The 26,670-nt window shown below is 51.5% G+C and overlaps 1 protein-coding gene across 4 annotated transcripts in view; it reads left to right on the top strand.

Annotated features, from left to right (window-relative positions):
* The first annotated feature begins 540 nt into the window (after positions 1 to 540).
* CPXM2 (carboxypeptidase X, M14 family member 2) overlaps positions 541 to 26,670 on the top strand; it is a 137,196-nt gene continuing 111,066 nt past the window's right edge. The window contains exons 1-2 of one of the 4 annotated variants that reach the window (XM_027063318.2): positions 541 to 959; positions 10,712 to 10,810. In XM_027063318.2, the coding sequence (XP_026919119.1) occupies positions 653 to 959; positions 10,712 to 10,810 (406 nt within the window). In that variant the 5' untranslated portion in view covers positions 541 to 652. Of the gene's footprint in view, positions 960 to 10,091; positions 10,240 to 10,711; positions 10,811 to 26,670 lie in introns of those variants that run through there. The other 3 variants (XM_053206989.1, XM_027063320.2, XM_027063321.1) reach the window with 3 other exon arrangements.

The raw sequence follows: 26,670 nt of genomic DNA, 5'->3' as shown, positions 1-26,670 counted from the left end.
ACCCTGGGGACCCCGGGGGGAGGGGGGGCTCAGGAATGCCTTATTCACGATTCCTGAAATAGGATCATAGTCAAGTTGAGCAAAAGGTTTGAACGGCCAGTGGAGAACCTTGTCTGGTGTGGAGCCAGGCACGGGGCAGGGGTCAGGAGAGCCGGAGGCTAGGCTTTAGGAGGCTGGGAGAGCCCTTTCCCTCGGCGGGCCACGTTTCTGCAACCTGTGGAAGGGCCCCGGCTTCCTCTTGGACGGAAACTCCTCTGAGACCCTGGGGAGGCGGGCGCGCCGCAGGGCAGCTCACCGGCCGGCGTCGGGGCAGCGGGAGGGACAAGGTTTGGGGACAGTCATGGGATGAAGGGGGCTCCCACACCTGCCTCCGGGGCCGGCGGGGAGAGGGAGGGAAGACGGAAGGGCGGGGCCGGCCCCCTGCGCCCGCCCCGCGCCTCGGCGCGCCCCTGCCCGCCCCCGGCCCGGCCCAGCCCAGCCCGGCCCAGCCCCGCGGGCCGGTCACACGCGCCGCAGGCCGGCAGCCTCCCGCGCCCCGTGCGCCGCGCTGCCGTCCCGGCGCCCCTGCCCCCGCGCCGCCGCCCGCGCCTGCCGCCCGCCCGGCGCTCCCGGCGCCCGTGACCCTGCCCAGGGCGCGCGGGGCGGAGCGGGCATGGCCCGCCGGGGGGCCGCCGCGCTGGCGCTGGCCCTCGCGTTCCTGGCGGTGGCCCTGGCCCGGGTGGGCGCCCAGGGCGCAGCCCTCCAGGCCCCGGACTACTACGTGCAGGAGACCTGGAGCCGGGAGCCCTACTACGCGCGCCCGGAGCCCGAGCCCGAGCCCTTCTCGCCGCCGCTGCCCGCGGGGACCGGGAACGGGGAGCGGGAGCCGCGCCCGCCCGAGTCCAGGCCGCCCAAGACGGCGACCAAGCCCAAGAAAGCTCCCAAGAGGGAGAAGCTGGCTCCCGAGGCGCCTCCGCCAGGTAAGTGACTTTGTGCGCTGGGCGGCCCGAGGGGGCGCCCGTGGCCGCGCGCCTCTCCCAGCGGTGGCCCTCTGGTGCGAGGGGACAGCCGGCTTCCAGGCCCGTGTGTCTGGGGCGCGACCCACCCGTCGCTGCCCCCGCCTCGCTGGGGGACTGCCCTGCGCCTCCCGCCGGCCGCCCCGAGCTCCCGGGCGCCTCAACCGGCTGGCGCTCCCCTCGCAGGTCCAGGTGCGCCCAGTGGGGAGGCTGCCCGGGGAGCTGGAGGCCCTGGTTGGAAACTGACCGAGCAAAGGCTCTTTCTGCCGGACACCCTTCCTTCTCTGTCTACTTTTTTCAGTCTTCCTCCAGGGCGTGTTCTGGGGAGTGAATTTACGATTTGGCGACGTGAAGGGCTGGCTTGCTTTGGCACAACGGCCTTCTGGGAGAAAGCTCAGCAGTGGGCCTTTACCCAGCCACTGTCCCCTCTCAGCGCCCTCCCTGGGTCCTGTGAATCCCCTGCCCAGTTGGGGCAGGACAGCAGAGCCTCTGCTGGGGAGGCTCCTGTGCCCGCGGAGAGGTTGGGCTGCAGATGGCGGGAAAGCCTAGGGGTGCCTGGCAGCCTGCGGGCCAGCCTTCCATCCATCCGCCTCTGCCAGCCCTGTCTTGGCAAATGACTTCCATGCGGTTTCACTCCTTGTGAAGGGGGCGGGGGGACTTTCTCTTAATTGTTCCAAAGGTTCTTTGCTTCAACTGCAGAGGGCCGTGGTCCTAGTATTTCAGGATTGGGGAGTGAGCAGGCTTGTAGCCAAATTCCCTGGCCTCCTCGTGGCCTTCCTTGAAAGGAGATGCACGCTGGTGGTACCCTCACACAGCTCCTGGCATGGAAGGAATTGCTTTTGCTTGGCTAAAGGCCTCAGAAAGTCAGCAGGAGGTGACAGGCAACGGGAGGGGGTGGGGACACCGAACTCTTAAATGTGTGGGCCCATCTCGGCAGCCCCTCTGCACATGTACAGGGTTGAGGGTGGGGACCTGCCATGCTTCAGCGTGTGAACAAACTCTGCGAATGGGCAGGCGGTGCTGTGAGTTGTGTAACCCTGAACAGAACCATCCAGAAATTCCAATATCTGCTGGGGAATTAGGAGAGTTAAGATGCATAAAACCACCATGGTTTGATAACAGCAGTAGGAGGAGACACTCACATTTGTAGACCATCTGCTGTGCCTCTGTGAGGAGCTTTGTGTATAACTGTATCATCTGATTCTTTCAGTGGCTGTGAGGGGTGGGTATTCTTTTTATGTTACAGGTGAGGAACCCGAGGCACTGACCCTTTTAGGACATTAGCGTCACTGGTTGGCTTGGGAGATTTGAAAGCCCTTCTTCTGCGCTTTTGGACCCAAGGCCTTTTTGCTTTGGTAGTTTGGATCAGATTTGCAGGTGCTTTTGGTTTTTAGTACCTGCTGTGGGATTAGTGCAGGGCTGGGCATGGTGGGCGGGAGACACGTATGTTGGGTTCTGGGACTCACTGCGGGGAGGGCAGGGGAATCTAAGAGAAGCCCCAGACGGACTCTGAGGACCACACTTCATACCCGGGTCTGGGGCTCGGCACTCAGCTTCCTGACTCTTGGTGTCCTCATCCACAAAGGAAGCCCGAACCTGCCACCTCTCTTGGCTCGGTCAGTTGTTTTAAAAGCTGTTCAACAAAACCTTCCAGTGTGTCAGCGGATGGCTGTGCTAGTCTGTGTGTGAGTTGTTCGTTCATTCCTCAGGTGGTTACCAAGGACCTGTTTGACATCAAGTGTTAAATAAGGTCCGGTGGGTAGAGAGCGTGGGTCACATCCCCTGCCCCTGTAGACAGCGTGGAAGTTGGGGGGGGGGGGCTTTGAAAAAGTCATCACAGCTGTGCTGAGGGCTGGATCGCTGATCCCCAAACTGGAAAAAGGTCCTTGGAAATTCCAGACACCCCACTTCGAGGCTCTCTGGGAGAGCTGCCTCCCCCAGCCTGCCATTCTTTGTAATGAGCTGGGTGAGCTTTTAAGAGCCCTCTCCCCCTCCCTCCCAGCAAGGACAAGCAAAGTGGGACCTTAACACCAACTTAAAACTCCGGTCCTCTTTTTTTTTACCCCCCCCCCGCCCCCCGTTTTTGAGTGTTTGGCCGGTGGAACCCTCCACCCCTGGGCTCTAAGTGGAGGAGACGGGTTTAAGAATGACTCCACCAGGGGAGTCCCTGGTGGTTGTGTGCAGTTACACTGTGTTGGGAAAGTGGTTTTCCCCCACTGTAAGTGGCCGTTCGGTGTCTGTGCCACTCGTGATGCAACGGAAGCATTCGTTCCTTCATTGGACTTTCTCACAAGCGGGTGGTCATTATGTCGTCGGGAGGCATTTGCGGAGGAAGGAACATTGTATCGCAGCCTGGGGTGTGTAATGTGAACTCCCCGACCTGGCTTCACGGGGTGGATGGTGCATGATGCACACACCAGGCTCCGGAGGCCTGGTGGGGGAGCGAGGGGCTAGATTTAGAGGGCAGTAAGGTGGTAAACGTGTATGTGACTAATGTCAACGTTGATCATGTGCTTTGTCTTTACAGATGGTACCTCCTTTTCAGACCGCCCTGTCTTGCGTAAAGGTCGGGCTCGAGGGAAGTGGAAGGCAGGGGTTCTGTGTGGTAGGCTCCAGAGGGAGTCTTGTCTTAATCCCAGAGGAGGGTTTGCTTAAGGAACCGAGGGTACTGGGGACTTGATCTTGGTGTGAATTCGGCCCTGAGCCGTGGCTGTTTGTCACGCCACCACCGAAATGTGCGACGGAAGTCACACGTTGCCATTCTCCTATAGGTGGCTTGGACGGCTGAATCCTTTGGTTAATTGAGCCCGTCGCGTTTTTTTCCAGGAGTGGTTGACGGATTCCCAGGGAAGTAGAGCCCTGATGTACTGAACGTTGTGGGATCTTTTTTCAGGTTTCATTTTAACATAATTATAGGCTCACAGGCAATTGTAAAAATTCCCTGCCTTGGCAGTATTGAGGTTCTGTGCCAGTCGTATATGTTGTGGGGGTAGGATGGGGGGACTGTCCTGGGCGTTGTAGGCTGCAGCAGCCTCCCTGGCTTCAACCAGCGGCACCGTCCTCTTCGTTGTGACAGCCAGAAATGTCTCTACACATTGCCAGATGTCCTGAGTGGGTTAGGATCGCCGCTCTATGCAGGGTCAAAGCTGTAAATGGACATCGGCACAATACTATTCACTGTTTTACATACTTCACATTTGTGTGTGTGTGTGTGTGTGTGTGTGTGTGTGTGTGTGTGTGTGTTTTCTGTAATTTTATCACGGGTTCCTGCAGCCGCTCTTACCATCAGGATACAGACCCGAGGACTTCTTTTTTTGAGGTTGAGTGGGACTCACGATGGCACAGTGTCTGAGGTCCTCGTGGCGAATATCGGTTAATCCCAGAATTCTAGAACTTGGAGGAAACCGTCAGGGTTGTGCAGTGGTTGTGCATGTGAATTCTTGTTCGCCGCAAGAGTCCTATGCTGGGCTGCCCGGTGTCCGCTCACGCTCTTCCACCGATGGGCTCTTCCTACCTCGTCCATTGGATGAATGGTACTGACTGCTAGAGTGTTCTTTCTCGTAGGGACCTACCCACCTCTTTCTAATTCCATTTATTCGGCTGTTTCGAGCCACATTCAATAGTTTCTAGGTCCCTGCAGTTGGAATGCTTTGGGGTCCAGAGATGGAGGTCCAGGTGCCCAGTTTCCACGATCCCAGCACGAGGGGCGCCATAGGGGACCACGTTTTAGGCACGTGTGTGGATTTGGGACGTCCTTACCTTGCACGTCATCTCCAAAGGGTTTGTGGCTATACTTTTTGTAGAAGATAAAATGGGACAGAAAAGCAAACCATAGGGGCGCCTGGGTGGCTCAGTCGGTTAAGCGTCCGACTTCGGCTCAGGTCATGATCTCGCGGTCCGTGAGTTCGAGCCCCGCGTCGGGCCCTGTGCTGACCGCTCAGAGCCTGGAGCCCGCCTCCGATTCTGTATCTCCCTCTCCCTCTGCCCCTCCCCTGCTCACGACCGGTGTCTCTCTGTGTCTCAACGATAGAGAAACATTAACAAAAAATTAGAAAAGTCAACCGTAGTTCATAGACGTCACTCACCTTTTCCCTCCCCAGTGGTAGTGAGAAACAAACAGGCTGATACACCAGACACTAAATAGAAGACGTTGTTTCTTCCCCCTCCGAGGCCTTGGGTTCCTTTCGGGCTTCTGCTTGTGGGCCTGTTTGTTGCTTTCTTCCAGGACCGGCGAGAAGGCGCCGCTGTTTTCGGTGTGGGCACCCGCCGTCCTGGCCCACGGTCCCGAGCCTGTGGAATTTGCAGAGCGGGCCGCGAGCCACGTTCGTTTGTGTGTCTGTGCCCGGAATCAGCGAGTTTGTGTTCCGTGCTGGGTTGTGCCCCCGTCGCGGGGGCGGGGGGTGGGGGGCGGAAATAACCAAAGACTCGTTATTTGAGCATATGTGGTGGTAAACAAAGCCCCTTCTGTTGTGTGCTGCAAGCCAGTTGTTGGAAGGGGCCTCGCTTCAGAGGTTTGCCTCGTCTCCCTTCAGCGCGTCTTGCTGTGTTCGGCCTTCGGCTGGACACGTCGTCTCTTGGGCAGAGCTGGAGCGTGGGGATCGGGAGAACGTGTCAGCACGTCACTGTGTATTTTAAAAGCAATCACGGGGCCATCAGCACGCATGAACGCGTAGCAAGAGCTCTTTACGTCAGGGTGTTAAACACTCACTCGAAGGGTGACATCCGAAGCATTTGTCCAGATAAGCTCCCTATAAAATTCTGAGGGAAAGGATGCTTTATAAAGAAGGCCGTTTGATGTGCCCCAGCAAGCAGCTTTCTAAGACACCGCCTCTCTTTCCAGAATGCTTTCCAAAGTCAACTCGTCATGCTGGCAAGCCCCCAGCCTGTGCCCGTGCTTCCAGAAGCCAGGGTCTGTGCGTGGGTGACGAAGGGGAGACACTCCCATGTTAGGGGGAGGCTGGGTGAGATGCCACGGTTCTTAAAAAGTAGCCCTTGTGTTCCCTGTGCGCCTCAAGGGTCCAAGGCTGCCGGATTTCATGGCAGATGGTGCCTTCAGTGCTGGGAAAGGACAGCCAGGGCCTCTGAGGCTGGGTGTTGAGGTGAGGATGTCCTCTGGATGTCCCCACCGGGGCCAGGGAGCCTGGGCTCTCAGGCTTGGCATCTCCAGCAATGACTCTGCCCTCTGTGGCTTTTTGAGGTCCCTGCCACCATAGTGCCACTCTGGGATCACGAAACCCATGGAATTAGGGTGTCTTTGGATGGCTGGTGCCCAGAACTGATGGGCACCTAGTTGGCTCCTCATCCAGGCATCACAGAATGGTCGGAGGGGCACAGAACACCTCCGGAATGTTGACTGAGGACTCCAGTGTCACAGATTTGTATGGAATTCTCGATCACGCGAAGGCACGTGTGGGTTGTTTGGCAGTTCACAATTCAGAGAGGGCTGGGATCGAAATCTGGTTCGGCCACTCAGGGGCACATGTGGCTTCTCCAAGCCTCGGATTCCTTACTGTGACACAGGACTCAGGATGCTTCCAGAGGTGTGGCGGGTCAACCTCCAACCTCCCGGCCCCCGGAGACTCGGTATGGGAGCCCCTCCTACCCGGTCCACCAGAGTCCCCAGCCAGGCTGAGTCCCGGTGGGTCTCGCTCAGTAACGCAGCCTAGGTTTATTGGTATTTCCTTCTCTGAGTCTTTCTTCCCTTGAACTCCATGGAGTCACCTCCCAGATATACTTCTGCACCCAAGGCTGCGTCTCAGGCTGTTTCCAGATGGCACCCAGCCGAGACAGGCAAGTACCAGCGGTGGCCTGCCCAGCGCCCGCACATCCCCATCTGTTGCTTTTCCGCTGGTGGATCCTTCGAAGCAAAGGGCTTCTTATGTGGTTGCAGGTCAGGAAGGTGTCTGCCCCTGTGTAGAGGTCGGGAGCGGCTGGCCCTCACGCCCCTGAGGCCCTGCTGGGGACCAAGCCTGCACGAGAGGCTGGCCCAGAGGAGGGGAGGGTGGCCTGCTAGTTTCCCAGGGAATACCCAGCAGAGCGGGGAGGGGAGAGCTTTTGACTGATTGGTTGACTGGTTGATTTGGGTCTAGCCCTGGTGAAAAGTACTTAGCTGTGCTAAGTGCCTCCCAGCTCCACCCCAGACCTTCAAGGTCCCCGATTCACGGAGGCAGGTGTCTCATTCAACCACTCAGCCTGCCTTTCGGGATCTACTCAGTCCTCGGATTCCTGTCTCTACCAGGAGCTTGACTTTCTCAGAACTGGAGGAGACACAGGCTAATTCCCTCCCCACGTCATGGCCCTAGGCCCGCGAACACCTGCACACACGTTCACCTGCCGTGTCTTCCCGGCTGCCACGCGTGAGGGTTCTCTGTGGACGTGCGTGGTTGTGGAGCCGTAATTACTGTCTGTCCTGAGCATCTGCATTTTGGGGGAGCTCCCGAGAACCCGTTGTGTGCTTGGGCGTGGCCCTTTCCTCTCACGTGGGTTCCTTAGCAAGAGGCAGGAGAGGAACTTAGGGCCCCCGGGCTGAATCCTTCACCAGAGAGAGCACAGACCCCCTTGGGCTGGAATTTCCTGGGGAGAATGCAAAATATGCAGCAAAGAATTTTTTTTCAGTTTCTGGAAGGCGGGGGGGTTGCGACTGGAAGCTCCTTGTATATAGAGTGGGGGAAAAATAGTTTCCTATCAACCAAGAAGCATGATGTTTATCACCATAGACCAGAATAGAACATGTGGCCCTCGTCCGCACTTCATTTTGCTACTTTTAAGGAATTCGCTTTTGTCACGCAGCCCAGATGGAGTTGCTGATTTTCTCTGCGCATTATTTCGCTGTCCTTTCATCTTCCTTCTGTGCCGACCGCGTGCTGCCTTTCTTGCTGGAAGAGAGGAAGGGGACTGGGAAGGGCCTCACCTTGGAGCCCGCCTCCGGCTCTCCCGCCTCCTGGCTCTGTCAGTGACCGTGGGTGGGCCTCTTCTCTCCCGCTTCTGTGCCTCAGTGTCCCCGTCTGTAATTCACAGTCAGCTTCCTGCCCTCTCTGGGTCCTTGCCCACACCCAGTGTTGCGATCCACGTGAAAGTGCCTCCCAGGTTGTGACTCACGCTCCACGTGTGAGCGGTTATCCTTTAGCGGCTGGGGTGGCGCTTCGTGACGAGTGGGGCTGGGGGGCTGGGGGGTGGCATCGGTGACGGAGAGAGAGAGACGCTGTCTTTTATTTGGTGGTTGCGGCAGGCCAGGCACGGCCCTGAACGCTTGATGCACGTGGTTTGTCTCCTCCCCTAAGTTCCGCTGAGACAGGTGCCGTGTCTCCTTGTGTTGTCGATGAGGGCACGGAGCCTAGAGCGTGAGGTGGGTCACCGTGGGGCAGGGCAGCGGCCGAACCCGGCTGCCCGGGGCTGGGGCCCGAGCCGTAGGCCTACGATAAGCTGGAACTGTGTCAGCGGATAACCAGGGGAGGTGACAGGGCTTCTGTGATCTATGCCCCTTTGCCACCTCCTCAGGGACTGTGTTCCCCACATGTCGGTCCCCCCTGGGGAGTCCAACTCTCAGGGCTTTGACATCTGCCCCGCACCTGGGCCCCCGGTGACTCCCCTGAGCTGCGTGAGCACGTTTGTGTCATGGGCGTCGGTGCGGCACACGGGAGGTGAGGCTGGGGGTGTCACCGGGCCCCACTCTTTGGCGCTTGCCCCCATGGTGGCATGGAGGCTCCACAGAGGTTGTCCTGGGAGAGAGAAGGCTTGCAACCAGTGGCCGACTTCAGGGGAGGGTTGGGATGGAACATTCTTTTCCAGAACTTTGGCTTTTCCCTCACATATTTTGTAAAACTTTTTTCGTCCTTAATATCCTATCTTTCTGCCCAATAAGACTCCACACTCATAAAAGTTATGGCACCGGTTTTGTGAACAACCAAGATCTTTATGGACCCCTGGTCAGGCCCTTCAGAGGGGGCCATCTTTGGAGGTCACTGGCCGTGACATCCTCCCCACAGAAGAGGGCAGATGCTGAGGTGACATCAGGCTGATGTCAGATGCTCGTAGGTTCTCTGGCTCAGCTCTCTTCTGAACATTTTGGCCCTTTGGCTTTCTTGACCTGAGGGGGCACTTTCATGGAAAATGAAAGATACTCCCAGCAGGCATCACTCCAGAATACGATGGAGAGAGCATCAGCTTTGGCTGGACCCAATGTGCCCTTTGAATTTTTTGAAGATTTAAGGTTTTCTTGATGAGTATCTTTTTTGGGGGGGTGGTGGTGACTGTAGAACAGTCCGAAATGATTCATTAATTGGCACAAAGTCCACTAGATGTTTTTGGTATTTTTCAACTTGCTTTTTAAAGTCCAAATAAACATCCTTCTCCACAGACCTGCCCTTCCTCTTATTCTCGTCTGTTTGTCATTTAGTGACTCATTAGCTTGTTCATTCATTCATTCATCACAGCTTATTATGTACCAGACTCCAGAGATACGGCAGTAAACAGAACGAGACACAGTCCCTGCCCTCATGAACAGACTGACATGTGTTACACGCATGTGATGATGCTTCACAGCACAGGTAGTGGGGGCTCCGGGACCCCGCCCAGGCCCTCTTTTCCTGTAGGTACACCCGTATCCCAGCGGCTGGAGTCTTGGCTGTGATGGCTCATAGCCGATCCCTTCTCCAGAATATAGGTGGGAAACGTAGATCTGTCACTCTTTAGTTGGTTGATGTGTGGCCAAGCTAACCAACTGCAGAAAAGGTGGCTTCTTGTCTCAAGGTGGGGACAATGCTCTGTGTGTCGTTCCTGCTCCAGAGCTGCCCGTGGGATCAGGCTGAATCCGCCTCTGGCTGAGAGAGAATTCAGCCTTACTCAGCTCCTTCCTCTGCCCTGTCCTTCTTCTCCCTCCCCTTTCCCTTTAGAACCCCGCCCCCTTCCCCCTCAGCCCCCCCCCTCCCCCGTGATATATCATGTGTAACTGAACCCCTGCATCAGGCTCCGCTTAGAGGCAACTCTACCTAAGAAAGGTGTTATCAGAGCCCATCTGAGGAGACATTGATTTAGCTGGGGAGTTCGGGAAAGCCAAAAGAGGAGGTGCCAAAGCTGAGATGTGCAAGATTAACAGGAGTTAATTAGAGAACAATGCAAGGAGGAGGACCAGCGCGTGAACTTAAGGCTGAAAGGAGGCTGGTATTTCAGGAGCAGAGAGAGGGAGTACAGCATGACAGAAGCTGGAAGGACCAGGGGAATGAGCAGGCAGGCTTCCTAGAGTCTGGTAAGGAGTCTTTCCAATTGGTGGGAGCATCATCACTCCCATTCCCCCAGCCAGGGCCTTGGAGAGAACTGGTAGGAAGAGCCCAACCGGGTGGGAAATCCTAGCACTGTGGTCAGAAGTCCCGAGTTCCCAGCTCCGTTTTATCAGTTAGGTGTGGTGTCACCGCCTGCCCCCCCCCCCCCACCCCCCGAGGGTCAAAGTCCTACCGCAGGGTATTTTGCAGTTTTCGAATAGGGACGGCCTGCATGTATGCACTGTTTTTATGGGGAGTGTTAATTTCCCTGGGTGTCCACAGCGACCCACTTCATCTCCTGTGACCACAAGCCCCTCAGCGTCCAGGGTGCCAACACTGGGGACAGGGGAGGCAGAGGGCGGGGGCGCTACTACGCCGACGATGGTTGAATTCTCACCATCCTGGGAGGACTCTGACATGTGTGCAAGTAAAGGCATTTCTCTCTCTCCTTCTTTTTAGGTAAAAATAGCAGCAGAAAAGGCGTGAGAACCAAGAGCTCTGAGAAGGCTGCCAGTGATGATCACAGCGTCCCCGTGGCCCGTGACGAAGTCAGAGAGGGTGAGCGAGGCCCTGTGGAGAGCCTCCACCGGCCCAGGGCGGGCAGAGTCCCTTGGAACAGCTGCCAGCTGCAGACTCCCCTGGGGCTGCCTGGGGCTGCCTGCTGTCTGCGGGCCTCTCTGGCCTCTGCGGCCTCTCTTTTGCCATTATCGTATGGGGGCGGGGGGAAACATTCAGAGCCACTCTCTCTCCTGCAGGGCGCAGAAACTCACAGCCGCATTTCCCCCACTGACTCAACTGAAGTCATTGCAGAATCTCTGCAGGGTGGGTTGCCTTGTCCGCCCCCTGCCCTTTGCCCCCTCGCAAGGCAACCTCATTTCCTTTCTGGTGGGGCCTCATAGCTGCCCGTGTACCTTGCGTGTACGTTTCTTATCTCCCAGCCAGACGCAGGGGCCTCTGGACTCAGAGAGAGAGTCTCTATTTACAAACCACGTGATGCTAGTCTTGGGGTCCTACTCCATTGCAAAAATACTGGTCTTTTAATCACTTACCTTAGGATGGCCGAAGACATCGGCTCTAGACTCCTGGGTCAAGTCTGGCCCACTAGCGCTCGCTGTTACCGTGATTGACTGTGACCGTCACTGTTACTGTATCTCTATTACGCTAAGCTCTGGTATCTAGGATTGCTCTTCTCCTAATGTTAATAGCAACCATTTCTTAAACATTTCAACTTTCAGTAGCTTAAGGCCAGGCACTGGGCCTCGTGTGCAGTATCTCTCAATGTCTCTCTGCGTGCCGTGGATATTACTGGTATCGTCATTATCATTATCCATATATTTTTTTATTTTTAATGTTTTTATTTATTTTTTTGAGAGAGAGAGAGAGAGGGAGACAGAGCACGAGCAGGGGGAGGGGCAGAGAGAGAGGGAGACCCAGAATCCAGAGCAGCTCCAGGCTCTGAGCGGTCAGCACAGAGCCCGACACGGGGCTCGAACTCACAAACTGCGAGATCGTGACCTGAGCCGAAGTCGGACACTCAGCCGACTGAGCCACCCGGGCGCCCTGTACCATTATCCATATTTTATGGATAAGGAGAATGAGACTTGGTAGTATGTGTCATTTGCTTGTGGTTATGCAGCCTGTAAGTGGCAAAACGGGGATTGGAACCCAAGATTTTGAGTCTAGACTTTCTGCGGAGCAGCACAGCCGCTTAAGTAAACACAATGTTTCACAACTTTGCCTTTAAGGAGGCAGGCTCTGTTTTCAGCTGCTCTGTGAGCCCATCCACGTGTATTAGAGTCGGGTGTCATAAAGGGAGCTGCAAATTCCCTGAGGCGCAATGTCATGGTTTGGGGCTGTGTTTCTAACCAAAAACTTACCATCTAAGAAATCATAGGTATGACCAATAGTGCCTCCTAAAATACAAACGGAAGTTCAACAAACTTCTGTAATCACTTAACAAGTAGGAATTCTCTCCCATTTTAAAGCAGACAGGCACGCACTGTTGCCACTGCCATCAGTCTGTGGTAGGGTCCCCTCCCTAAGGAGAGAAAAAAAAGAGAGAAAAGAAAAACACACAAAAAAAACCCCGTGAAGGTAGCCTGACTATGCGCCTATGTGACAAGATCCCTCATGACCTTGTAAACATGAGACCACTTGATCAGACTGCATGTTTGTGTGTTACCATAAATGGGAGGCAAAGAAATAGAAAATGTATAAAAAAACTACTCTACATGGCGTGCGGGGCTCAGTTCTTCGGGTACGCACCCAACTGAGCGGTGCCGGCACGAATAAAGTTGCTTCCTGGAAAGAGAAGCCTCAGGATCATGACTCTGTGTGAGAATCCGGCCACGTATCAGGAAGGTGAGCCGAGGACGTGTGATGTGGGGCTGCGTCTCTGCTTCTTCCTCCCGGTGGACCCTGTGACCTTGGGGGTCGCAGTGAAATGGGTGGTAATCGGACGCCCACCTCGGGCGGGCCTTGGGCACGACTTTCGTCCCTGTGTCCCAGCAGGCTGATCAAAACGCCAGCTGTCCCTTCAGGATCACAGGGTTGGTTAACGCCTTCCAGGGCTGGGTTCTTGCTGCCCTCCGATGCGGGCCGCAGAGGCCTTTACTATTTTGTTCATTTTTGAGTACTTTAAACATTAGAAAAAATATTTTGTCTAGATCTTTTTTTTTTTTTTCCCCTTTTCTTTTAGCTTTGGCACGGGGGTTGGTTCAAATTGTTTTAGTTGTTCATTCCCAGGGCTGGAAGTTATTAAAATTTGGGGAGGCATTTGCAGGAAGATTTTTCAAGGCCCATTTCTTTACACATGTGTGTACGTGCGTGCACACACGTGCACGTGTGCTCTAGCCCGCTCAGAGTTGTGTCCCTGGCCTCGGCCTCAGAGCGCTGTCTGCGTGGGCTGGGGTCCCTGGTCTCCAGGACAGCCGGCACGGCTCCGATTCACTGAGTGCGCTGCAGGGGATTTCGGTGCGTGGGACTTCTTTACATCGCCCTCCTGTTAAAACAAAATCGAGGCATTGGGGGTAACCCAGGGGGGGCAGAGGAGCCGTGTGGGGGGCCGTGATGTGCAAATATAGGAGGGAGAGAGAAGCCCTGGCCGTGGAGGTGGTGCACGGAGGCAGGTACCCCTGCAGTTAGGAACCCTGGCCTGGGGTCAGGCAGGAGCCCCCGGGGGAGGTGCTGGGCAGAACGGGGGGCCTCACATACGTAGCCGGGCACTCTCAGAACCCGGTGCCCAGCCTCCTCTCCGTCTCTCCCCAGATCTCGCTGGACAGGTGGCAGGATGAAGGGGTCGGGTGGCAGGTGGACAGACGTCACCTGCATCGTGTCCAAGGTGGCCGATGGAGATGTCACCCGCTTCATCTTCAAGGTGTGGGTGGTCCAGACATCAGCCCCGTCTCGTTATGTGAGCGGGTGCCATCAAGGGCTTGTGTCAGATGCGGACTTCTCCCCTTGGGGACTCTGGCTTGGAGGACACGTGACTGAGGAGCACTGTCAGCTCGCGCAGGTTTCCAGAGCGCATCTTAGATACTGTCCTGAGATGGTCCATGCGGTTGGTTGCATCATTGGTCTAGTTCGTCAGCTCTCCTTGTGTCCACCCCGTTGTCATGTGACTTTTCCGTTCCCTTCACAGCAGGCGAGAGCCCCTTGCCTTTGGGCTGGTCTGTGTGCCTTGCCGGGTCCGGCAAGAATAGAATAAGGCGAGTGCCAAGGTGCCAGTTCTGAGCTGAGGCCTTGAGACAGTTTACTTGTTTCTGTTTGCCTCTCATTTCTGATCTCTGCCTCCTTTTTTTTTTTTTAAGTTTATTTGCTTATTTTGAGAGAGAGCGAGCGCACAAGTGGGGGAAGGCAGAAAGGGAGAGAGAGAGAATCCCAAGCAGGCTCTGCACCATCAGCTCAGAGCCCCGTGCGAGGTTCAAACCCACAAACTGCAAGATCATGACCTGAGCCCAAATCACGAGTCGGACGCTTAACTGACTGAGCCCCCCAGGCGCCCCTGCCTCCTTTTTCACCCCAGCCAGACACGGGCTTGTTTCTTACACGTGTCGTGTGCTGAGAACATGGGTCATGTGTTTTCTCCCAAGGGAACTGGACAGGCGTCTGAGTTGGTAACAGAGAGGGCATCTTGGGATCAGGCTTTACCCTCACTGGCTGTGCGACTCTGGGCAAGGCCCTAACTTCTCTGTGACTCAGTTTCCTCCTCTGCGGAGTGGGGAGGACATCCCTTTATGTGGCTACGTGACCATGTAATAGCGTCCGAAGGATGCTGCACGCAGAGCACACGGCAAGCCCTCGGCGAGCATTAGCGATGGCTTTTATTTGCTATCTGGGATTTGTTTTGTGCGTGTGTCTCAGTTACAGGAGTTGGCAGATGTTTTTAAAGGATCAGACCATAAATATGTGGTTTGTTGGCCAAGAGGCAAAATTGAGGACGTTATGTACTTAAATAACCATTTAAAGTGTAACCATTAAAAACTACAAAACTATTCTTATCTCTTGGGCCCTACAAACACAGGTGGTGGCCTGGATTTGGCCATCACATGGGCTGAGGCTTGCCAACCCCTGCCTTAGAACTTCAGTTTTCTGCAAATGCTGCCTCCAGGAAGCCTGCCCTGATCACCTCTCTTTCATTTTCCTAGACCACCTCCTCAGGGTCCAGTCCCCTCCTCTGTCACATCCTAGTGACTCCTACGGGCAGCCCTTCTCTTCTGTGAGGATATGAGTCTTAAGAGCTCGGGATCCTCTGATTCTTCTCAGGATACACCCAGTGCTCGACATGAATGGTGGACTCGTTTACTGAGCCCCTGCCCCGTGCTGGAACTAGCATTCTGGGCTATAGAACGCGTATTCTGTGTGCGTTCAAGTGGATTCTTCGTGACCCAGGACAGCTGAGCCAGCCTCTGTAGGAAGTGTTCTTTGATCTGTAGGAAAGGAATGTGATTTCCTGCCATCGTGGGTGTAGAATGGGTTTCCCCAAGGGATGCATGTCAGTGAATGGGAGCTTCCTTATGCCTGGGCTGGGTGAGATTTGAGGCTTTAAGCAGGTACCTTGCTTGGGGATTGACCTACCCTGTGTGTGTGTGTGTGTGTGTGTGTGTGTGTGTGTGTGTGTGTGATACATGAGAGTGTTTCACTGCTGTGGGCACAGTTTGGTTTTTCATCCAAGCCCTTGTTGTGAGCCTTTCCCTACTGTTGTGTGGTCAGATGCTCCCTGGGGCTCAGCTCTGGTCTCCCCTAGACATCTGGCAGAGCTGTTGAGGGCAGGGGAGTGAGTCTGAGACTCCCGATTCTGGAAGAGGTGCGGCTGATGTGGTCCCGGCAGTGATACGCGGTCACGTCTGTATTTCAGACCCCTTGGAAGCGAGGGGGGGCGGCCAGGGGCCAGGATTGGGATGGGGTCGCACCCCTCTCGGACATACCTTGCTCGGGAAACCTGATGAATGTGGGCATCTGGGACACCTCCACACTTTGCTAGCCCCCCACTTTCAACTCTGTCTCAAACTTGCCTAGAAAGTTCTTTCAGTCTCTTGCGGCACCTGGGTGGCTTAGTCGGTTAAACGTCCGACTCTTGGTTTCAGCTCAGGTCCTGATCTCACGGTGCGTGGATTTGAGCCTCGCATCGGGCTCTGGACTCACAGCGCGGAACCTGCTTGGCATTCTCTCTCTCTCCCTCTCTCTCTCTGCCTCTCCCTCACTTATGCTCTCTCTCGTCTCTCAACAATAAGTAAACTTAAAAAAGAAGAAAGTTATTCTTCAGTCTCTGAAGTGAAACATGTCTTGTAAGGATTTCCCAGCCTTCCTTTGCAACGTGAGAGATTTATTTTGTTCTCCCAGTGGTTTTGTGGCAGGGCCTTCCCCGGGTCGGGTTAGGGGTCCTGGGCTCGCCATTGCCCATGGTACGCTGTGAGCTGAGTGTCTGTTAATGCCGTGTAGGCCATGGTGAGCCTGGGGCCACAGGCTGCAGAGGCCTTGGTTTGGAACCAGGGCCACAGTGGACTTGCCGGCAGAGAAATTCCTTCCAGACGAGGGGTCGGGAGCACCATGGGCTCCGCTCACTTTCTGTCACCCAGCTGACCCCGGGTACGGTTCTGGGCCACCAAGGTCACATTAGTGACCTTGCCGAGGAGCCACTGTAGCTCCTTTGAGCCCGTGCAGCGGAGGCCAGCCCACGTCTTGGGATTTTGCTCGCGTGACCTTTCTGCCTGTCTTCTTCCCATCCTGCCGATGCCTCTGTGATGAGACCCTCCTCTGTAATTCTGCTCCGCTGGCTCTGGGATGGGCTTAGCAGAAAACCGAATTTGCCACGTCACCCCCTGAAACTTAGGAAGAGACACAGAAATTTAATTCCACGTAAAGTGCAAGTTTTTCTAGAATAGATTTCTTTCCTGGCCTGTGAAACGTGTCGACCACGCGAGTAGTGGACGCACCTTGCAGAAACTTTGAAAGATGCAGAAAACAAAGACGAGAATAAAACAAATCCACAGTCTTATCTTCCAGAGACAACCGCAGTCAGCATTTGGAGTCTGTCTCTCCACTCTTGTCTGTGTGTGTGTGTGTGTGTGTGTGTGTGAATTTATAAAACCTCCTTATATGTGAAGGACAAGAGACCCTCCGTTTATATGTTGCAGTGTAGTTAAGAACTCAGGAACCGCACTGAGTGGAACTCAAAACCCAGTCCACCGTTTATTAGCTGTGTGCTCTCGGGTGTGTTATTTAACTTCTCTGTGCCTCAGTTTCCTCAGATACAAAATGGGGGTAATAATTGGACATCCCCATCGGATCGGGATAAATGTCTAATAAGGTCACTTGAATAAAGCACTTGCAACAGTGGCTGACAAGTAGGTTCCAGTGAACGAGCTTTGTATCAGTCATTGATGTGGGCCCTGAGGGCCCTTGCCGCATGTTTTAAAGGCCCGGACCAGGGCAGGAACATAGAATGATCTGTTCCTCGAACGTTTGAAAGAACGAGATAGCAAATTCCTTTGAACTAGGCGTTTTCCACCCAAGAAATTCTTTGATCAATCTGCTTCCTTTCATGGTTACTGATCTGTCAGAGTTTTTATTTTTGTAGTAATTTTGATAAGGTTTATTTTGAAGACATCAGCGCTCTATTGACGTATTTTCTTTTTGCAGCGTGTGTGCTTATGTTTTGTTAATTTGTCATCTTATTTATTTTCGAGAGGTTTTAGATTTTAGATTTAGAAAAATGAAGGGAGAGTACAGAGAGTTCCTCTGTATCTCCACTCCTCTGCTTTCCTACCGTGATACATTTGTTGCAAGTGTTGGGAATATTGATACGTTCTTATTAACCGAAGCTCGTAGGTTACATGAAGGCTTCTGGTTTTTGTCTTTGTCTTACATTCTCTGGGTTTTGGCAAATGTATAACGACGCGTAGCTACCGTTAGAGTACCATACAGAATGGTTTCACTGCCCTAAAAATCCCCGGTACTCCAGTGACTTATGTCTCCCTCCCTCCCCTGAACCCCTGGCAACCACTGATCTTTTTTTTGACTGTCTTCAGAGTGTTACCTTCTCCACAATGTCACCTAGTGGGAATCATAGAGCATGTAGCGTTTCTCATTTCTTTCACTTAGTAATACGCATTTAAAGTTCCTCCCTGTCTTTTCAAGGCTTGATAGCTCATTTCTTTTTATCACCGAATAATATTCCATTGTCTGGCTGTACTACCCACAATGTACTCATCCATCGAAGGACATTGTGGTTGCTTCCAAGTTTTGGCAATTATGAATAAAGCTGATATAAATATTCATGGGCAGGTTTTTTGTGTGGCCATGTTTTCAACTTACTTGGGCAAATCCCGGGGAACGCAATTACTGGATATTATGGTAAGAGTATTTTAAGTTTTATAAGGAATTTTGTCTCATTTATAGTACCCCCCCAGCAACAAAAAAAATTGATGTTACTGTTTCTTTTTTTTTTTTTGTCCTTTCAATATGCATTCTGAAATCTTAAAAAATTTTTTTTAATGTTTATTTATTTTTGAGGGGGGGAGGGGCGGAGAGAGAAGGAGACACAGAATCCGAAGCAGGCGCCGGGCGCCAACATGGGGCTCGAGCCCACGAACCACAAGATCATGACTTGAACCGAAGTCGGGTGTTCAACTGACTGAGCCACCCAGGCGCCCCTAACTTTCTTTCTTGCTTTCTTTTTTAAAGTTTGTTTATTTTTGACAGAGAGAGCGTGAGCGAGGGAGAGGCAGAGGCAGCGCCCTGGGTGCCGTAAGCCCAGAGCCCCATGTGGGGCTCAGTCCCACGAACCGTGAGATCAGGACCTGAGCTGAAATCAAGAGTCAGACGCTTGACTGAAGGAGCCACCCAGACACCCCTGCATTCTGAAACTTTTACAAATTTGTTACCACATCACTGATGTGATTTTCTGCTGATAGTATTTCACTCTTACTGCTTTCACTTTATTTCACTGATAATATTTCACTCTTACTGCTTCATGCAGGATATTTCCTACTTTTATTTTGAAATAAACCAGACATACAGAAAAACTACATATAATATATATGTTCTTTTAACAAACATTTGTAAAGCTAATCCCTGTGTAACCATCACCTGAATCAAGAAGTAAGAGTATTGTCAATCTTCCCTGTCACATCGTTATCCCTTCCACTGTCGAGGTGACCTCTATTCCAGCTTTGACAGATTTTCCTCATAGTTTTACTGCTTATGTTTGTATCTCTGGATAAGTTAGTTTGGCCTAATTTTGAAATTCACATAAATGGAATCATACTGTGTGTATTCAGTCACACATATCTTGTAATTTTCTATCAATGTTCTATATTTCTTTTGTTCATTCATTCCATCACTATATAGGATTCCATCATAGCACTACATGACAATTTTTTTATCCTATTTTAGTGCTGATGGATATTTGATTTATTTCCCGATTCTATATTTTATGAAAAGTGCCATTGTGAAAACTCTTGTACACGCATGGGCATAGGTTTTCTTTCCATAATTCTTGCACCCGTGGGCGTAGGTTTCTCCAAGTATATATACATTTTGGAATAGCTGGGTTTAGCTTCCCTGTTGAACAAATGCTCAGTTGTTTCCCTCAGGGGGCATGCCATTCGGACTTCCTGGTCAACACTGTGTGAGCTCCAGACTTCACATTCCGAACAACTGTTGTATGATCAGACTTTCATATGTGGCCAATCTGGTGGGTGTATAATGATGATTCACTGTGATATCATCTACATTTCCTAATTATTAATGAGGTTCAGCATCTTTTCATGTATTTACTTGCCATTTGGATCTTTTTTTTTTTGGTGACTTTTCTGTTCAGTTGTTTTCTTACAAATGTTTCCACTCTAAGTAGATTTTACGGTGTCGATGGCAAATACATTCTCTGTTTATGGCTTGCTTTTCATTCCTGTGGGGTCATAATGAACAAAAGTTCTTAATTGTAATGTAGTCAAATATGCCAATTCCTTTTCCTTTGGTTGCTACTATTTGTGACTTGTTTTAGAAATCCCTTCTTACTCCATAAGCATAAAGATATTTTATAGTGTCTTCTAAAGCTTCCTTTTTCCTTTTTGATTTTGCACAGTTAGGCCTTCAAACCCCTGGAATGGATTTTGTTTATGATAGGAAGTCAGAATTCAGTTTTATTTTTTTCCTTGAAGTACGCAAGCGGGGTGATAATTGTTTGCCTGCTGTTTTGCAGTGTCTGTCGGGGATTAAGAGTCCATATATGTATGGTTTTGTTTTCGGGCTTGCTGTTCTTTATCACTAATTCATTTTTCTACCCATACATGAAATACCTTACTCTCTTAACTACTATAGCTTTATAACAAATCTTGATACCCAGTACAGCAGGACCTAGTTCTCCTTTAAAAGTTTCGTTATTCTTGACTCCTCGTGTGCACATGTGTGTGCATGTGTGTGAGTGCACACACACACATTTACACCACCTGGTCAGGTTCTTCCAATACCTTTCTGAAAACTTTGGGGATTTTGATGGCAGTTGCATTGATGTCATAAATCAATTTGGGGAGAATGAACATATTGAAAACATTATGTCTTACCATCCATGAACATGGTATATCTTCCCTCTTGTTCAATCTTTTAAAATATCTCCCAATAAACAGATCTTGCCCATCTTTAAAAGATTTATTCTTTGATATTTGCTATTTTATGATGCTTTAAATTTCAGTTTTCTCACTCTTTCTTGCTAGTATACAGGAGGACAGTCAATGTTTTCTATGATTTATATCCAGCGACATTGCTAAACTCTTATTCAAAACAACTATTTATGTATTTACTTGGATTGGGGTACAAAATCACAATATATGCTCAATAATGACAATTTTGTTTTTTCTTTCCATTTCTTACACTTTTTACTTATTTTTCTTGACTTCGTCGGCAGAGACCCCCACTTAATAATAATAGGTCTTTCCTTACAGGTTTTAATTCTGCCTTTGGGTTTGTAGTTTTCTTGATATTTGGCCTTAATTTAAATATTTTTTTTCTATACTTGGGATGAGTAATTTCTGGGAAAATATTTTCCTGGTTATTACATGAAGTCACTTTAAGAGGTACCTTCCTTCTCAGAGTCTTTTGGGTGATATATCTCGTGTTCTTTTGTGTGGAATTTTGTCCTTCGTAGACTGCCTATCAGTGTTTATGCTTTACTATCTTTTAATGAGGCAAAATGCAGCCAGATTTCCTCCACTGGGGGGCAGTGGCAGCCCTTTCTTAGGCCTATAGACGTTGACCCGGTCAGCACGCAAACCCCCGGTACAGTTTCCACTTCAAGCAGCCCTTCATCAGCTACGTAATTTTGCTTCCCCGAGGCGCTGACTGCTTCCTGGCTGCAGTTCTTAGACACTTTGGTCTGATGAGACACATGGGAGAACTGTAATGACCGTCCTATGCTGTCATCAGTGTCCTTGTCTTGGTGCCACACTGTCATTGTGTGTGACAACTGGCCCTCCTTCCTGTCCTGTTGTTTTCTGAAAGTTTCCGAACCGAACAGTGTGGCAACCTGATGGGGGCTGGGGAGGAGCGGTGAGCACCTGGCCGCCTCAGCCACATCTGAGCTGTAGAGGTGGCGTCCAGTTTTCTAATTGCTGCAGACCCTGAACGTCAAAATAGAGGCACCAAGGGGGAGGAAGGGTTTCCTGCCCCTCCTCTGGTTGTCTCCAGTTTTCCCCCAGCTGTCTCTGTCTGACTCAGCTGTGGGGAATATTCTCGCACATCTGGCACTAGGTCGAAGCATTGTTGAGAATTTTTCCTTTGGAGAGCCTTTGTAGGTGTTTAGGATGTGTTTCGGAGAGGTCGCAGAAATTTAAGCTAGAATTCCCTGAAGTCTGTGATGCTTCCGTACAACTGGTGAGTTTACGAGATACGTCAAATAACCCTGAATGCGTTGCGAGAAAGTCTTTTTAAAGAGATCTTAAAAAGCAAACAGGTCTTTATTTTGAAACAATTACAGAGTCACAGGAAGTTGTGCACAAATGGGTGCCGTGCACCCTTCACTCTGCCTCCTTCAGTGCTGACATTTTGCATAATTGTGGCGCAGTAACAACATTTACAGATCATATTCGCATTCTACCCATTATACGTGTGTGCGTGTCTGTATGTGCACATAGTCCTCTGTCCTTGTACTGCACGTGCCGTTTCGTGGAAATACCACCAACACAGAGGTACTGGGCCGTCCCTTTATGGTGGCTCTTCCTCGTGCCATTGCTTCATAGCCACCACCCCCCTCAGAGTCCCTGACTCCTGGCAGCCGCTAAGCTGGTCTCCATCTTTATAGTCCTGTGTTTTCAAGAATGTTAGATGGATTAAATCATACGGTGTGTAACTTTGAGACTGGCTCTTTTCTCTCAGCATAATTCTCTTTTCCTCTTTCTGAACTGGACAAGTAGACTTGGTTGGCATTTGTATGATGTCGCTGTAGGGAAAAACAAAGTCTTCTTCTCCTCCCCCTCCCCCTCCTCCTCTTCCCTCCTCCTCCTCCTCCTCCCCCTTCTCCTCCTCCCCCTCTCCTTCCCCCTTCTTCTTCTTCTTCTTATATAATACACATGCAGGAGAGTCTTGAAATCACAAGAGCATAACACATTGGATTGTCACGTGCACCACTCATGTATAATGTAAATGCACTAAACTATCATTTAGATCAGAAATAGATGACCAGACCAATGAGGCCTCCCTCCCACCCGTTAGTCACTAGTCCTGTTCTCTCTCAAAGAGAATCACCATCAGAGATTCCTCTTGCCTGTTTTTGAACTTGGAATCGCACGCACCTTGTGGCTGGTTTCTGTCACTTAATATTATGTTTATGAGATTCCTACATGTCGTTGTGTATACTTACGGTTCATGTATTTTCATTGATGTGGCGTGGCTGTACCAGATCTATTTATTCATTCTCAAGTTAATGGGCATCTGGGTTGCTCTCAGTTTTTGGCTATCACAAATGGTGCGCGTAAAAGTCTTCTGGAGTGTGTGTGAGCATGTTTCTGTTGGGTATATCACCAGGGTAGGATCGCTGGGTCACAGGGCATGGATATTTACATTTTTGGTAAATTCTCCTGGAGGGTTTTCTGGATCAGTTGTACCCATCAACACTTCTCTACCAGCGTTGTTGCTTTGCTTCCTTGCAACTTTTGATATATGTCTTTTTGATTGTATCCATATGGGTGTGTGTGTACTCCCATCTCCTAGTGGCCTTCATTGGTGTTTTCCTGAAGACAAATGACTTATGCTCATTCACTGTCAGAATATCTTCCTTTGTGAACGCCTGCTCAGTTCTTTTGTTCATTGTTTTTCTTATTGATTTATAGGATGGTTTATTATATGTTTGCCTTTCTTAAAAATACTGTGGATAGGAGTCCTTTGTCAGAGGTATGCACAGTAATATCTTCTCACACTCCTTATCTTACCTCTGCACATAAGTAATGCTATATTTTGTGAATTTTTAATTTTTTAGTTTTTTAAACGTTTATTTTTGAGAGAGAGAGAGCGAGAGAGAGCGCACACAGCAGAGGAGGGGCAGACAGAGAAGGGAGGCACAGAATCTGAAGCGGGCTCCAGGCTCTGAGCTGTGAGCACAGAGCCCGACGTGGGGCTCGAACTCACGAACCGTGAGATCATGACCTGAGCCGAAATCAAGAGTGAGACACATAACCGACTGAGCCACCCAGGTGCCTCAGTGCTATCTTTTGAATACCATATGTTCTTACATTTAGTATAGAACAATCATCAATATTTTCCTTTAGTGCTGTTTGTTGCATGTTTAAATTCTTCTTCTTCTTCTTTTTTTTTGCCTACTGCAAGATCACAAAGCTATTTTCCTGTGTTGCCTTCTAGAATGAGGTTTCCTTTTACATCAACTTATTTCCATTAAAACTCTTGATTTTAAGAAGAATATACAGTAATAGTGCAGGTGCTACATGGGTATGGAAAAATTCATGAAGATAATAAGCAGGTGATCGAAGTTTGAGAAATGCAATTTTGAAACAATAATTACTCCTTTTTTGGCTTAATAAGCAATGTACAGAGAACAAAATACTAACTTTCCACAGCTGGTGCAGGCATAATGATTATCAGTTCTGTTGGATCATAATACACATTCATTCATTTACTTGGGAAATATTGATTGGCCTTTGGGGATTCAGTGATGGAAAGTCCTAGTTGCTGCCCTGTGATGGAAACAGTGTGCTTTGTACCTTTGTTAGGCGGGCGTGGGGGGGTAGGATGAGAGGGTTGAGTGTCAGGGAGGAAGCCTTGGATGCTTTTCAAGCGACGCAGCCACCCATCAGCCATCAGCGGGCGGCAGTCAGAGCCTCTGGGATGCGGGTGCTCTGGGCGGGTTCTGGGCGTGAGACGCATTAGCCCGCGGTCCATACTGCTCCTAGAGGGTTTCCTCTGCCTGATCGGTGGGACCTGCACAAGGGGAGCTCTGAGCTTGTGCAGCTTCAAGGGAAGAGACACCAGCCAGGTTCTGAGGGGCTCAGAAGATCGCCCGGGAGCTTTAGAGACCAGGGCCACTCTGCAGGCCTGTCCATCAGAATCTCTGGGGAGGACGGAGGGCATCAGTTTTTTTTTAAGGCTCCCCAGGAGATTCTGATTCTGATGTCAGGTCAGGGTGAGGACAAATTGGGGAAGGAGTCCCGGGGTGAGGGGGGTGCTTTTGGAGGGTGTTCCCCAAAGACCCTGGGCATGGCGCGCCCCTCTGGGAAGCCCGAGGTATCTGAGACCGGCAAAGAGCGCTGCAGACGTGTCCTCCAGGGCAGCAGGAAGCCGCCTCCACACCCATCCATCAAAGAGAATGTCAGGTTCAGAAAGGCGAAGGATGGAATGTCGAAAGTCAGAGCTGTCTGATTTACGGCGACAGTGTGGCTGTGAGCCTGTCCTCCGCGGCGCTCTCGAGGTCTTGGAGAATTCTTTGCTCTGCTTCCAGCAGACGATCACAGCAGGCCTGATGGCCTGGGACACTGAGCTCCCTTGGGCCAGCTGGTGACGCCTGTCCCAGCCTCACAGCTTTCTCCGGTGTGACCCCAAACGCCACCGCGAAACTCGCGTTTGTCTTACGCTCTTGCATTTTCAAGTCAGATGGCCGTGGCTTACGACCGTGCCTGGGCTTTTATGTCAGAGCTGATCTTTGCATTTCACTTTGCTGTTTAACTCTGTTTAAGACTCCTTCGGTCTTAGGGGCGCCTGGTTGGCTCAGTCGGTAAGTGTCCGACTTCAGCTCAGGTCACGATCTTGCGGTTCTTGAGTTCGAGCCCCGCGTCCAGCTCTGTGCTGACAGCTTGGAGCCTGGAGCCTCCTTCAGATCCTGTGTCTCCCTCTCTTTCTCCCCCTCCCCTGCTTGGGCGCTCACTCGCGCGCGCTCTCTCTCTCTCTCTCTCTGAAAATAAATAAAAATTAAAAAAAAAAAGACTTCTTCAGTCTTAGTTTGTGTGCGTGTAGAATGGGGACAATGACGCCCTTCTCTCGTGGTGCTTAACAGAGATTCAATCACAAAATGTCTTCAGAGCGTCTGGCTCGTGGTGATGATGGCAGGTTCGCCCCATCGCTCCCCCAGATCATTTCTCTTTTAAAATAGTTTTCATGACCAGTCTGTCACGACAGCTTCCCCCCCAGAGGGATCGGGGTCAGAGGGGGGAGGTAGAGGGAGGCAGACGATCCCACTTCGCCCCCCCTGCTTACAAAGAGAGCACAGGCCTTGTGGACAGTGCGCGCTCAGCACAGGGCACTCGCGGAGTCATGCTGCCTTTAGGAGCAAAGCGGAGTCATCTTTGATGACTGTCCCCGTCTTCCCTCTGGGTTGTGACACATCTCTCTTGTCTAATTACTGTCTCCCTGAAGTGTCCTTTTCACACCCGTCTTCATGTTATTCTCCCCCCACGTGCTTCCGAGGGTTGGTCTCTGTGTTCTTAGAAACAACAAAAGCTTGGCTTGATGACCAAGGATTTTTGTTTGTTTGTTTTGTAGGAGGAGCGGGGAGCAGCACCTTGGGGGTTCTGTGCAGCCTGGCTGGCCAGGTTCGGGGGCGGGGGCGGGAGCTGAGGTTCCCCACCGATTCCCAGCGGGCTGTAAACCGGAGAGCGGTCTCCTCAGTTGACATTACAGTCGTGGGAGAAATGCAAGCCTATTAGAGTTCCAGCTTCTGGTCTTTTTACTCTCTGATTGTGGGCATTTACATCAAGCTCCGAAGCACTTGTTTCTTCCCTGTTTTACTCGCTCATCGGGGCAGCTCTGCTGTCCTCTGCCTACGGGTAGTGGGTTCGAGATTCAAATTTGCTTTTCCTGAGCCCTGGGATGGCCATTGAGAAGTCTCGTGCTGGACTGATTATCACTGCCTTGACAGCTTCCAGCGGCCAAAGGAGAGGCAGCGACTGTTGTTGGGCTGGTACTTATGGCTCCTTTCTACCCTCGCTGCCCTCCTGGAATTCTGGGTTTTTTTGCTTATTTGTTTTTTGACGTTTATTTATTTTGAGTGAGAGAGAGAGTGCACGCATGCCAGCAGGCAGAGGGGCAGAGAGAGACTCCCAAGCAGGCCCTTTGCTGTCGGGGGTGAGCCTGACGTGGGGCTGGATCCCACGAACTGTGTGAGATCGTGACCTGAGCCGAAATCAAGAAGTCAGACGCTAAACTGACTGAGCCCCCCAGGTGCCCCTAGAATTCTGGTTTTTGAAGACGTGGAGGCTAATTCATCCTGTGGATTTTGCTCGGCTGCTTTCTGTCCCTGCGGTTGTTAACGTTAGTGTCTCCTGTTGTGTCCCAAACTAGGGAGCAGCTGAGCGACTGAAGTTTTGCGGATGTCCCCTCAAGGAGTAAGAAGTGGCCCCGAGCCTGAGGGTGGCCTGAGGGTGGTGGGGCCTGGTGGCCAGATGTGGTCAGCCTGCCCCTTCCTGCTTTTTTTCTTTGTA

The sequence above is a fragment of the Acinonyx jubatus genome, chromosome D2 (genome assembly GCF_027475565.1).
Source record: "Acinonyx jubatus isolate Ajub_Pintada_27869175 chromosome D2, VMU_Ajub_asm_v1.0, whole genome shotgun sequence".
NCBI classification, from domain to species: domain Eukaryota; kingdom Metazoa; phylum Chordata; class Mammalia; order Carnivora; family Felidae; genus Acinonyx; species Acinonyx jubatus.
This window is presented reverse-complemented; position numbering and strand designations above follow the sequence as displayed.